Source organism: Grammomys surdaster, unplaced genomic scaffold (genome assembly GCF_004785775.1).
Source record: "Grammomys surdaster isolate TR1022 unplaced genomic scaffold, NIH_TR_1.0 126298, whole genome shotgun sequence".
Lineage (NCBI taxonomy): Eukaryota > Metazoa > Chordata > Mammalia > Rodentia > Muridae > Grammomys > Grammomys surdaster.
In genome coordinates this window covers 2,972,655-2,986,481 of record NW_021621098.1, presented here as the reverse complement: position 1 = coordinate 2,986,481, position 13,827 = coordinate 2,972,655, and the positions used below count along the sequence as shown (strand labels likewise).

The 13,827-nt window shown below is 38.5% G+C and overlaps 1 protein-coding gene across 1 annotated transcript in view; it reads right to left on the bottom strand.

Moving 5' to 3' along the window:
• Nucleotides 1-331: 331 nt before the first annotated feature.
• Chst9 (carbohydrate sulfotransferase 9) overlaps nucleotides 332-13,827 on the bottom strand; it is a 263,667-nt gene continuing 250,171 nt past the window's right edge. The window contains exon 5 of the mRNA XM_028759526.1: nucleotides 332-1,741. Within this exon, the coding sequence (XP_028615359.1) occupies nucleotides 674-1,741 (1,068 nt within the window). The 3' untranslated portion in view covers nucleotides 332-673. The remainder of the gene's footprint in view (nucleotides 1,742-13,827) is intronic.

Sequence of the window (13,827 nt, the reverse complement as noted above, 5' to 3'; positions counted from 1 at the left end):
CCCCTGAAGTTTTTCCTGGAAGAGAAAGGTGGCTTTTGTTGTTTTGATCTTAGTTTATTGTGCATTTTTACAGGCTGTTAAATTTTAAAAAAGCCATGGCTTCATTTGTTTGTCTGCTTTGTTCTCATATTGTAAATCACAGAATGCCTCCAGATCAATAGTAAAATGCCTATGCCCAAATGTTTAAAAATGGATTTATCATGACAGGACAGGAAGATTCAGGATATAAGAAAATCATTCAATCATTTGCTGCAAATGTCACAGACTGCTAAGCACTGCTGGCTTCATGCATGTCAGATGATGCTTGCCAGGATTTGGATACACAATTCTCGCCATTTTGACTCTTTTATTTTACATGCAAGAGGCTTTCTTGGTTAATGTAACAGCTGGCTAGGTTATTGCTTCCACAGTATAAGCTACAATGCCAAAACAGTTCTTTTCCCAACATTTAAAAGCACATCAAGTTGTTTACATGTCTCCTTGAGATGCTTTTTCCAATAACTTTGTGCCAATTGCTGTCATACTCTTTGGTAAAAAAAAAAAATCTTCATTGAATCATGGCAACTTCACTTAGCTAAATTTCCTCCATACAGAGAATGGTAGGACAATTACAGTAGCTGATTTGAGACCATCATCATTAAGTCTATGCGGGGCTGTAGAAAATGAATGCAAATTACAAACGTGGAGTTGTGTAATTAAACATCAAATAGTCCAAGTGATAAAAGTCGTAGATGAGCTGTCTTTCGGCTGTGCTCAGGTCTTTTAAATACTGCCTTACCACGTGGGCATTGGTTCTTTCATCAGAGGAGTGCCTATCCTTAAAGTTTGGAAATTTCAACTCTTTTGGAGCACCAATCAACTGTAGAAAGTAATTGGCATCTTCTTCTAATGTCTCAAACTTCCCTACAAAATCATAGTTGATCAAACATGGATAACAGAGTTTGCTGACCCTTTCCCAGTGAATATCCATCCCTACTGGACGGTGAGCATCCAGCAAATAGTAGGCAAATTCTTTGAATTTGACACCGGATCCATTATTTAATGCTTCTGCAGAGGCATTTGGTCGGTATTTCTTGATAATTGCCTTTCCAAACACTGGATGGTAGTAACTATTGGGATGCTCAAATTTATCCCTAAATGCAGACACTAATCTTTCCATGGGATCTCTAACAAACACAGCTTTGGTATAGGTATTCAAGCGCATGTGTACGCCTTTTAAGTCAAAGCTGTCTAGTGTTTTCAAATGCTTGCCATAGTGCACAGTATCATGGGAGATATTGTACGCAGAGGAAGCCAATCCATTTAGGACCATCAGAATTCTTTTCCAATTAGAGCAGCCAGCCTTTGGTACTTCACAGTATAGGACTTTGTGTTTGTCTTCTACATATATCCTGGATACTATATGAAAAAGGTTGGATTTGGGATCATTTACTCCACCATATTTCTTGCAAAACTTATAAAGGAAGGATCTACGTTTCTCTTGGGTTTCATCTGCTTTCTTCCATTTGTTGCCTTGGACTGAACTTTTGTTTAAGGGCCGAGTGACCAGTGGCCAGTCCATCTGGATGGGTTTCTGAAAATGTCGAATCTTAGCAACTTGATGTGTTTCAGTTGATGATCTGTGAGCTCGGTCCTCCCTTTGTGAATGGCTGCTTTTCCTTAAAACCCTAGTGGGTCTCTCCAGGTTGAGTAGATTTCCCCTTTTCTTCTTTAGATCTTCAGGCATGTGAACCTCAGAGTACTGTTAAAATAGGAAGAAGACATGTTGGATGCACATTCACAAATGTGTGGATAAGGAGCTTAGCATCTTTGTTTTCACATATTACAGAGGAGAGCACATTGAGTATAAGCTAGCAGAAACAACTCCACAAGACATGATGAATATACATTTTTGTAGTAAGATTTTTCACAGAAATCTAAGATAGAAAACAAATATAGTATCTATAAGATAGAGAATCGAAGGTTCTGCCTTAATTTTACCAGTAATGCAATGAAAGAGATCTCAATCATTTTGTGTCCTAGTGATTCCTGAGGCATCAGTGAATCTGTTATTTCTGAGTAGAAGTACTGAATGGACATGTAATCCAGAGCTATATTTAGACAGCAGTTTTTGTTGTTTTAGGGGAAGACACTTTTAATATATAGGAGAGTTCAAATTCATAAAATGTAACTGAAAAATTGTAGTAAGATTAATTATCAAAGCTTAACAATCATTACAGTTTCATCAGCATTTACCAAGAGTGATGTATTTGTTCACTTGAAAAAATATTTTATTTTCAATTTATTTATCATGATAATGCAAGAATTATAGTTACAATATCGTATAATTTCTTTCATGTATGGAATTATCCATCTTCCCTACTTGAAGAAAGAGTTAAGAATCCAGAATATCTTTGATGTCTTATTGTGTAATATTGTATCAAAAGAAGACTGAGGTCGTTTTTCCTCTTCTTTTGCTAGTCCATTTTCTAAGAAGCTATCATTTTGTTCTTTCCTTTCTACAATTCTTGACTTGGCTGGTAAAGAGAAGCTGTAGAAGTTGGGATTTATACATGATATCTCTAATAATAACAAAACTCCTAAGGACATTGGGTTTTACTCTGAGAAAGCTAAGAAGCTATTGGAGGGTTCTGAAAAGAGAATGGGCTTGACTCACTTCGACTTAGAAAAGATAGGTGATAAATGTTTAGTGTCTTTTGCATGTTTTTGGGAAATTTAACAAATAAATAATGTACAGAAAGAGTAAAGTATGGCAGCACCAGAGTACAGGTGGAGAAAATGGGCAGAATTTCTTATATGTATCATTCGTGTTCCTTGTGTCTAGGATAGTCTATAGCTAATAGTAGTTGCCCTTAAATTTTGTGGATAAATGGATTTGGTCTTCAAAGATAATTAGGATTTTCTACTAGTAGAGCAGAGAAATAAGTACTGGGGTCACCTTTGGGTATAGTGAGCATTCACCAACTAAAATTTAAGTCTGCCAAGAAGAGTTTGTGAGTAATTTCCAGTCACCATAAAACAGCTTGTGTAGCCTCATAAAAGAACTGCTTCAGATCATCTGAATTGTTAAGCTATCTAGTTGAGGTATCAACTCTAAAGCTATTTATCTGCTATCTTATCCAGAGGGCCAGGATTCTTCAAAGCCCCAAATCCTTCTTTGTTCTGATCAATGATTTATGGTCCATAAAGTTGTCATCAATTATATATGACTTTTCTGTAGGTTTGAAAGATCACAGTTATTGGCAGATGTGCATGAGAAATACTTCACATAGGACCATAAGAAGCTCCCATGGTTACTAATGCCTCTATTATCACTATAAATAAATTATTATTATCTATAATTAAAGTTATAACTATTGTTATTTCAATAAAAGTAGTAACATTATTTTATTTCCATGGTAAATGAATTTCAAGTTTCATTAGTTGTTCATTACTATCTACGCTGAGATTGTATGTCTCTGTATGCAACCCAATCCATTACAATTTTGCCTCATAAGTACCCCAAACCCTCAAAATCAGTGTCTGCTGTGCCCTCTAGACCTTCTCTGTGGTTATCAAATTCCCCTTCCTGCTTCAGGAAATTCTAGAATGTTTATTTTTTTAAGATTTTTTTCTGACTAGAATTCCATATTCTGCTCACTTCATGTTGTCTCAAGTAAATAAAACTCCATTGTCTGGATCTAAGTGTCTTTTGGTCTAAGACTTAAGGATATATTCCCCTGTTGTCCACTGTTTCCAGGATAGCTCCCAGAGTCCCCTGCTCCTATGAAATGTGCTTTGCAGAATCTCTTCACCTTTTTCTTGCCACTGGTCTCTGTTTTGTGTCTTGAAGACTCTGGTTCCTAATTTGGATATTGTACCTTTACCTCTGTTCTTAGCACTATACATAGTGACTGACATGCAGTGAACTCAGCTCCTTAACCACTCCATCTTCAATAGAAGACTTCTTCAATTCACACGCATGAACCAGGCTTGAGCCATCTCATTATTTCTCAGACAACCATTAGCTAACTATCTACTTCATTGTTGCTTGCCATTGTCTAATACTTTGGTGACTTTGACTGCATTCTTAGGCTTCTGGCAGATGACATAGCTGGTTCTTTACCATTTAATTCTTAGTCCCTCTGTAATGACAGTTTTCCTAGTCACCTCTTCTAAGCCTTACTTCTGGTGATCCTCTCTGAACTCTATTGTTTTACTTCACAGCACTAATAACCCTGTGAAATGATTTGACTTACTTCTATTGTTTCTCTTTTCATCCCATCCCACTCCAACACATTAGAATATTACCACAGAGACCTGTGGTTTAGTCAAGAGATAATTATTAAATTAATAAATATGGTGATGACTTAATGATGACTTCAAAACAGTTATAGTATTATTAAAAATCATACTGTTCATCAAAAGATATGTTAACTTAGAGAAATAATCAACTGATCTTTGCAAGGCATTGAAAATTTGTGCTCAACCAAATTGGCAGCAAAGAAAACCAGACAGTTGCAGGACGAGTCATTTGTGCTATGGTGAGTTTGGGGAACAGAGCTTTGCCTGCCTCCCAGATCTGATTGTGCAGAGTCACTTTGGAGCCTCAGTAGGTCTGCTCAGCATTTTGGGTGCTCAGGTTTTACTGTGGACATGGTGAACAGTGAAGCGGCATCTCTGTGGATAAGGCTCCCAACCACAATCACTCTAGCTCTCCTGGAGTTCCAAAGGCTGTGGTGACATTTGGCAACCACACAGCTTCAGTAACAAAAGAAATTCAGAAAATAAGGAACATGGTCTGAAGATTTCCTCTCTTACTGGGGAAGAATGCTCTGTGGTAGACTTGAACAGTTTAAAGAAGAATTCAAATGTAAGATCAGATGCCAGGTGAGTCCAAGAGAGTGACAGATGCCACGTCTCCTGTTTATATGTTCTCCTTTGTTGGAAGTCCTTGTTCACCAAGCAGCTTTCAGGTTCTTGGTTCAACACGAGGGAAGGGCTCACCATGCACTAGGGGGTATACTTCTGACTACTGAGAGATTTTTCTCTCCATGCCAGACAATTGCTCTTATTGATAAAATTGAGGTGTAGGAAGAGTGCACTTTCTAAAGTGATGGCAAGAACATCTCTGGAGTCTCTTGCCTGGCTTCAGATCCTCTCCAGAACCCTTCATGTCATTCTTATTTACTCTACAAAAACTGTTATCAGGGATTGGTGGCCTTCCCCTTCACCATTCCACCCAGGTCTGATTCCCTCCCATTCTACTCCAAGCTATCCAAGACTGAGGGATATAAATATTAAATTATAATATATATTAATATAATACTAATATTAAAGTTAATGGCATGCTATGTCTGAGGTGTATATAGACGTTTTCCCAATGCTATCTGCCTAACAATGCCAGCCGTAATAGGAGTAAGAAAAGAATGAAATCTTGAATCTGTTCTTCCTTTGAATTGTCTTTAAAGCAAACCCTTACAAAGCCACATTATTCCTCCCAAGTTCTTTTCTATTTTTGAAATGGTTCTGTTGCTTTACGCTCACCCATTCATAGGATCTGAGAGCATTTTAACAATCAGAAAGTAAAGTGACTATTTTATATCATGTCTACATTTTTTATAATGGATTTCCTCTTTTTTTACGTACATATCAACCATGTGATTTACTCTGTAGCTGGTAATTTATTGCTTGTCCATTGAGTGTTCTGTAGTGTCTTCCGAACTAGACTTGCTGCGACTGGCTACCAAATTAGTCCTCGCAAAATACTTTCTTTCTCACTTGTAGACAGCTTGAACTGGCTTTGCTAGGTAGAGGCTAAAGTTCTGATCCTCAGGTGGATCTGTAGATTGCCTTGGCTGGGCCACTCCCTTACTGTTCTCTTGACACTGGCTTTTCCTTGTACTTTCCTTCCTCCTTATTCTTGGTATCTCCTCCATCATACCCCACTTTCTAGGACGTACAGGCTCTTCTAGATTAATACAACAACCTTTAGCTTTTTCATGAAAAACCACTCTAACCTCTAGCAAGGGCTCCACTGCCTTCAAAAATGGCATTAGCAATCAGTCTATACTATTTGACTTTTCTAAACTGGAGATATTCTTTCAACCACAGATTAGCTGTAAACAATGGCTATATTTCATCATAAATATCTTCAATGAATTGATGTTGGAAACTTATATAAAATATGTTACTACGTATAATAACAACTAGTATTCAAATAAGTGAATTGGTAAAAAACCTAGAAGGTTAATTAACTTCACACTGAATTTGAAAATTTCATCCTTATTTTTTGTCCAAGGTCAGTAAATGAAGGATCCCTCCTCTGGGAATTGTGCTTCATTCCACCCATCAGAGTCACTGGAAGCTTTCCAAACATCAGGTGCATGCTAAATGCCAACAATGAAATGGATAGAAATCTGTGGCCCCTTGAGGAAGCCAAGGATTAATTAGGTTGAAAATGAAAAGTTTAAGAAAATGTGTTATAATTGCCACAAAGAAAGGATGCATCAGACATTTTTTTAGCAGTGAAAACAGTGTTTAATGTATCTGAAGAGATTGGTGGAGGAGAGCAAACTTTGCAAATAAAGCAATAGCTCTGATGAGAGATGCAGACCAGAAAGCCAAAAGATGAGGAGGCTGGAGTGTGGAGGAATGTGTGTGCTGGAACCCCGAGTCCACCCGAGACCTAGATTCAGGTGAGAAGAGCTAGCAGGCAGGACTTGAACTAATAGAAAGGGCCTGAGAAGGCTTGAGCTTATGTAAATGGCCTGGGACAGCTTGAGCCTAGCAAATGGATTACATTTTACAGTTTAGATAGTAGGAATCTTCTCTTAAGTTTCCTTGTGTGTTTGGGTTCATACCTGTGAGTGCATGTGATTTGCATGATACTCGTGTGGAGCTCAGAGGAGAACCTTGGGTGTTGGTCCTCAGGAACCATCCACTTTTGTTTGAAACAGTCTCTCAGTGACCCAAAATTTTAGTAAGTAGGCCAAACTACCTGGCCAATGAATGTTCAGGAGTCTACCTGTCTCCGCCACCCATTTTGCCATCTTTAGGATTGCAGGTGATTGGTGGACCAACAATCTTCTTGTGCTGGGAACTGAACCTGGGTCCTATGCAAGAACATCATGTGCTATTAACCATTGAACCATCTCTCTAGCTCTGAGATTCAAGGGGTAGAGGAAGATGGTGATAATTTATTTGGAGTCTAGCAGAGATAAGTCAGTGAGTTAAGAAGTAAAAAATGGACTTAATTGGGCAAACTTAGGAGCTGGGGTAAAAGAACTAAAATATGATTGTCACTTCTCTGAAGCAAAATTGATGTACATGTATTATGTAAACCCACAAGTGTGAGTTCTCAATCCCTTCAATTTCAGATCTCTTGAATTTGAGGTACCTCTGAGGGGGCTAGAGGAAACCTGGCTATATAGGTGTGAGCTGCTAGATGTTGGCCACGCTAGCTGAGTTTGGGGGCATTGAAGGACTGACAGGGACACAATAGGGCCTAAGTTCCTGCTGTGTGCTATACCCACAATGCATTCTACCATGCATAATTTTTCATGTTTATTTCACATGTGAAGAAATAGCAGCTTGGGGCTGGAGAGATGCCTCACTGGTTAGCAGCACTTGTTCTTGCAGAAAACACAGGTTTGGTTCCCAGCATCCACATGATAGCTCACAATGGTCTGCAAATCTAGCTTAATGGCTCGAATATCTTCTTGTATTATCTGTAGGCACTAGACACTCATAGGTGCACAGTCACACATGGAGACACTCAAACACATACACAAATTAAAAATAAGTAGACTTTTAAAGAGATAAACGGATACATTTAAAAAAAATAAAGAATAGAATTTCAAAAATAGAAGCTTTATTAAACACATAGCTTAGTAGAAGGGACAATTCACAAGCCCATTTTTTTTTCCTCTGGCATAGAGACTTCCTGTTCCTATTGTAAATTCAGGCAGAGAGGACCTAGAATCGTCACTGTTAGAGAACTCCACCTGGAAAAGAATCAATGGCAAGAGTGTGCATGTGCTGGACTGCAAATAAGTGAATTATCAGGCAAATATTTTCTTTTCTGCTTTAATTTCTTCAAGAGACTCAGTACTCTCTTGTATTAAATGTGTCAGGTAGCATCATGGTTCAAGTTTATATTAGAGATGCAATAAGAAGCATCTGTGGTGTTAACTCCCATCCCACTCTCAAGGCTGAGATATAACATCATAAAATGCAATCCCTGGGTATCTATATGACTTGGCTCAACAGTTAAGCCATAAGGACACTTTAGGATTTTCAATATCTCTGGACAAGGGCAAATGTTTTACAAAAGACAGAGCACAGCATTTTGCCTGAGACCATGGTTAGGCTTCTTTTCTTTCTTGGAACATTCCTGTCTAATGAATGGAAATAACAGTGATAACTATGTCCCAAGTGGAGAGTACTAACTGTTTTAACGTAAACAGACTACTTTTAAAAAAGTGACTAGCACATAGTAAGTGACAGGACTATGACTACCCTTAGGGATGGTTCATTCACTTCATTTACTTAGAAAGGCTAGTTTTCTTTTTTCATTTTAATATGTGTGTGTGTGTGTGTGTGTGTGTGGTGTATACACACATGTATGAGTGTACTGGTGTGCACTCAAAAGCTTGCAGAGGTTAAAGGAGACTGTTGAATGTTTTGTTCCACTGCTTTCCTCCTTTTCCACTGAGACAGGTCTCACTGAAGATAGTATATAGCTGGTGACCAGCAAGCTCCAGTAATCCACCTGTCTCTGTCCCGTGAATTGTGGGCTTACAAAGTGAGTGACCATGCTCAGTCTTTAATGTGCATACTTGAGATTTGAGCTCAGATCCTCATGATTCTGCAGTAGCTGTTTTTATCCATTGAACCATTCCTGTCTTTAGCTGATTTGTTTCTTTTAAAACTGACATTTATCACTTGCAGTAAATATATGTCTTTCAGCTCAGTACAAACTTGTGCTTATGGCGCGATTTTGAGAGTGTCTTAGGTACTGTACAACAGTTATGTTGAAGAGGGCTTGATGGTCAAAGAATAAATATGATGATGAGAATATTAACTCATAACCAGATAACCACCTCCTCCCTTTTCTCTAACACTTAGCTTTTAAGTCATTTAATTCAATGGTATATTTTGTGACTTATCTTGATTGTAGACATGGGTTTGATCACATTTCTTCATACCAACAAGAAGACTTAAATGTCTGTAGTTGGTAATAAGGATACTGATAGGACTGGGTAAGATGCAAGAGAGCCAGTCCTTTAGAGGGATGCAGACCAAACTGTCACCTCTTTATACCACAGCTTCTCCTCTTTCTTATATTTTGATTTCTAGGCTTCAGAAGTTGAATATATAATTACACAAGAAAAGAAATGTAAACTAATTTCTAGCAGAGAATAGGGACAATTCAGAAGCATGTGATTAGAGAGTTGTCATAATTCAGTGGCTCATAATCAGGAGCCAGGCAATGACTCTATGTTGGTTGCACATCTACTAAAACAGACTTGGTCCATGAGCAGCCTTGGTCCAGAGGAGGAGAGGGAGAGATGGAAAAGAAAGCCAAAACTTACTAAAGGCATAGCAGCCTATATTATGGCACAGGAAGAACACAATGCTAGAAGGTCATAAAAAAGGGGCAGCTGAGTAGGACAGAGAGGTAAGAGGGTAAGGGCACCTGATGCAAAGCCTGATGACCTGAGTTTGATCCCTGGGACTCTGGAAGGAGAAAAAGAACTATTCCAAGTTTTCCTCTGACCTGTGTGCTATGTGACCTGTATGCCTTGGCATGTGTGTGTATTAATGAGTACACATAACCAAAGAAATAACATGAAAAAAATTACAAAATGTGAGGCAGTTAATTTTAGTTTGCAGGCAAGATAGGGCTTACAGAAGAATCCATGTGCCAAACAAAATCACTTCTGTTTCTTGCTTTCTGGTTTATTTCTCTTGGAAGTGCTAGTTTGTAACATGACACAGGAACTAGCTGGATTAATCATGATGTCAATCAGAAGAAGAAACTCAGGTATTTACACTCTTGATAGATGTAGGACCTGATATTGAGAATTTGACTAACTTGCTCGAATCAACACAGTGACTTCCGGAACTGTGCCTTAACCAGATTTTGGGTTTCACTATGTGTGGCTTGTTTTCAGTTCACCACAAATCGAGCAATCTCTTCTTTGTTTATTATTCATTAAATAAACTGATGTAGAAAACTTTAGACAAAAGGCTGTTAAAAGAGATACAAACATCAGGAATGGAGATCTCAGAATCAGGCAGAAGTGATGTGTATTGTGGTGTTTCTAGATGGGTAACTATGGTTAACTTATTTTGTCTTTTTTTTCAGCTTGCTTTTTTTTTAAAAAATTGGATATTATATTTACATTTCAGATGTTATCCCCTTACCCCATTCCCCACCCCCACCCAGGAGCCCCCTATTTCATCACTCTTCCTCCTGCTTCTATGAGGATGTGCCCCTCCCACTTCCCAACCCTCAAATTCCCCCACACTTGGTGTCCATGGGACCAAGGATCTCCTCTCCCACCCATGCCCGACAAGGTCATCTTCCCCCACATATACAGCTGGAGTCATGGGTTCCTCCCTATGTGCTCCCAGGCTGGTGATTTAGACCCTGGGGAGCTCTGACTGGTTGATATTGTTGCTCTCCTCATGGGGCCACAAACCCTTTCAGCTCCTTCAGCCTTCTCTCTAACTCCTCCACTGGGAACCCCTTGATCAGTTCAATGGTTAGCTGTGAGCATCTGCCTCTAAATATGTCAGACTCTGGCAGATCTCTAAGGAGACAGCTATATCAGGCTGTTGTCAGCATGCACTTACTGACTTCCACATCAGCATCTACCTTTGGTGACTGCACATGAGACGGATATCCTGGTGGAATGGTCTCCAGATGGCCCTTCCTTCAGTTTCTGTTCCATACTTTGTCTCCATATTTGCTCTCTTGAGTATTTTGCTACTCCTTCTAAGAAGGACCGAAGCACCCACACTTGGTCTTCCTTCTTCATGAGCTTCATGTGGTCTGTGAGTTGAATTTTGGCTATTTTAAGTTTTTGGGGTAATATCCACTTATCAGTGAGTCGATACCATGTGTGTTCTTTTGTGATTGGGTTACCTCACTCAGGATGATATTTTCCAGTTCCATCCATTTACCTAAGAATTTCTCAAATTCATTGTTTTCAATAGCTGAATAATTACTCCATTGTGTAAATGTACCACATTTTTTTGTATCTGTTCCTCTGTTGAAGGACATCTGGGTTCTTTCCAGCTTCTGGCTATTATAAATAAGGCTGCTATGAACATAGTGGAGCATACGTCCTTGTTATATGTTGGAGCATCTTCTGGGTATATGCCCAGGAGTGGTATAGCTGGGTCCTCAGGTAATGCTATGTCCAATTTTCTGAGGAACCACAAGACTGATTTCCAGAGTGGTTGTACCAGCAATCCCACCAACAATGGAGGAGTGTTCCTCTTTCTCCACAACCTTGTCAGCATCTACTATCACCTGAGTTTTTGATCTTAGCCATTCTGACTGGTGTGAGGTAGAATCTCAGGGTTGTTTTGATTTGCATTTCCCTAATGACTAAGGATATTGGACAGTTCTTAAGGTGCTTCTCAGCCATTCGAGTTTCCTCATCTGAGAATTCTTTGTTTAGCTCTGTACCCCATTTTTAATAGGGTTATTTGGTCGTCTGGAGTCTAATTTCTTGAGTTCTTTGTATATATTGGATATTAGCCCTCTATCAGATGTAGGATTGGTAAAGATCTTTTCCCAATCTTTTGGTTGTCATCTTGTCCTATTGACAGTGTCCTTTGCCTTACAGAGGTCCCATTTGTCAATTCTTGCTCTTAGAGCATAAGCCATTGGTGTTCTGTTCAGGAACTTTTCCCCTGTGTCTAGGTATTCGAGGCTCTTCCCTACCTTCCCTTCTGTCAGTTTCAGTGTGTCTGGTTTTATGTGAAGGTCCTTTATCCTCTTGAACTTGAGCATTGTACAAGGAGATAAAAATGGATCGATTTGCATTCTTCTACATGCTGACCTCCTGTTGAACCAGTACCACTTGTTGAAAATGCTGTCCTTTTTCCATTGGATGGTTTTAGCTCCTTCGTCAAAGATCAAGTGATCATAGGAGTGTGGGTTCATTTCTGGCTCTTCAGTTCTATTCCATTGATCTTCCTGCCTGTTTCTGTACCAATACCATGCAGTTTTTATCACTATTGTTCTGCAGTACAGCTTGAGGTCAGGGATGGTGAATCCCCCAGAAGTTATTTTATTGTTGAGAGTAGTTTTCGATATCCTGTTTTTTTAATTATTCTAAATGAATTTGCAAATTGCTCTTTCTATCTCTATGAAGAATTGATTTGGAATTTTTATGGGGATTACATTGAATCTGTAGATTACTTTTGGCAAGATAGCCATTTTTAATATATTAATCCTGCCAATCCATGAACATGGGAGATCTTTCCATCTTCTGAGATCTTTGATTTCTTTCTTCAGAGACTTGAAATTCTTGTCATACAGATCTTTCACTTGCTTGGTTACTCACACCAAGGTATTTTATATTATTTGTGACTATTGTGAAGGGTGTCATTTACCTAATTTCTTTTTTCAGTCTGTTTATCTTTCATGTAGAGGAAGGCTACTGATTTGTTTGAGTTGATTTTATAACCAGCCACTTTGCTGAAGTTGTTTATCATGTTTAGGAGTTCTCTGGTGGAAGTTTTAGGGTCACTTAAGTATACTATCATATCATCTTCAAATAGTGATATTTTGACTTCTTCCTATCCTATTTGTATCCCTTTGACTTCCTTTTGTTGTCTAATTGGTCTGGTTAAGACTTCCAGTTCTATATTGAATAGGTAGGGGGAGAGTGGGCAGCCTTGTCTAGTCCCTGATCTTAGTGGGATTGCTTCAAGTTTCTCTCCATTTAATTTGATGTTGGTTACTGGTTTGCTGTATATTGCTTTTACAATGTTTAAGTATGGGCCTTGAATTCCTGATCTTTCCAAGACTTTTAACACGAAGTAGTGTTGAATTTTGTCAAATGCTTTCTCAGCATCTAGTGAGATGATCATGTGTTTTTTTTCTTTGAGTTTGTTTATGTAGGGTATTACATTGATGGATTTCTGTATATTGAACCATCCCTGCATTCCTGGGATAAAGCCTACTTGATCATGGTGGATGATTGTTTTGATGTGTTCTTGGATTGGTGTGCTAGAATTTTATTGGGAACTTTTTGCAACAATATTCATAAGGAGATTGGTCTGAAATTCTCTTTCTTTGTTGGGTCTTTGTGAGGTTTAGGTATGAGCATGATTTTAGCTTCATAGGATGAATTGGGTAGTTTTCCTTCTGTTTCTATTTTGTGGAATAGTTTGAAGAGACTTGGTATTAGGTCTTCCTTGAAGGTCTGATAGAATTGTGCACTAATGCCCCCTGGTCCTGGGCTTTTTTTTTTTTTTTTTTTTTGTGAGAAGACTGTTAATGACTGCTGCTATTTCTTTAGGGGTTATGAGACTTTATCTGCTCCTGATTTGACATTGGTATCCGGTATTTATCTAGAAAAGTGTTCATTTCATCCAGATTTTCCAATTTTGTTGAGTATAGGCATTTGTAGTAGGATCTGACGATTTTTTGAATTTCCTCAGTTTCTGTTGTTATGTCTCCCTTTTCAGTTCTGATTTTATTAATTTGGATATTGTCTCTGTGCCCTCTGGTTAGTCTGGCTAAGGGTTTATCTATCTTCTTGATTTTCTCAAAGAACCAGCTCCTCATTTTGTTGATATTTTGTATAATTCTTTTTGTTT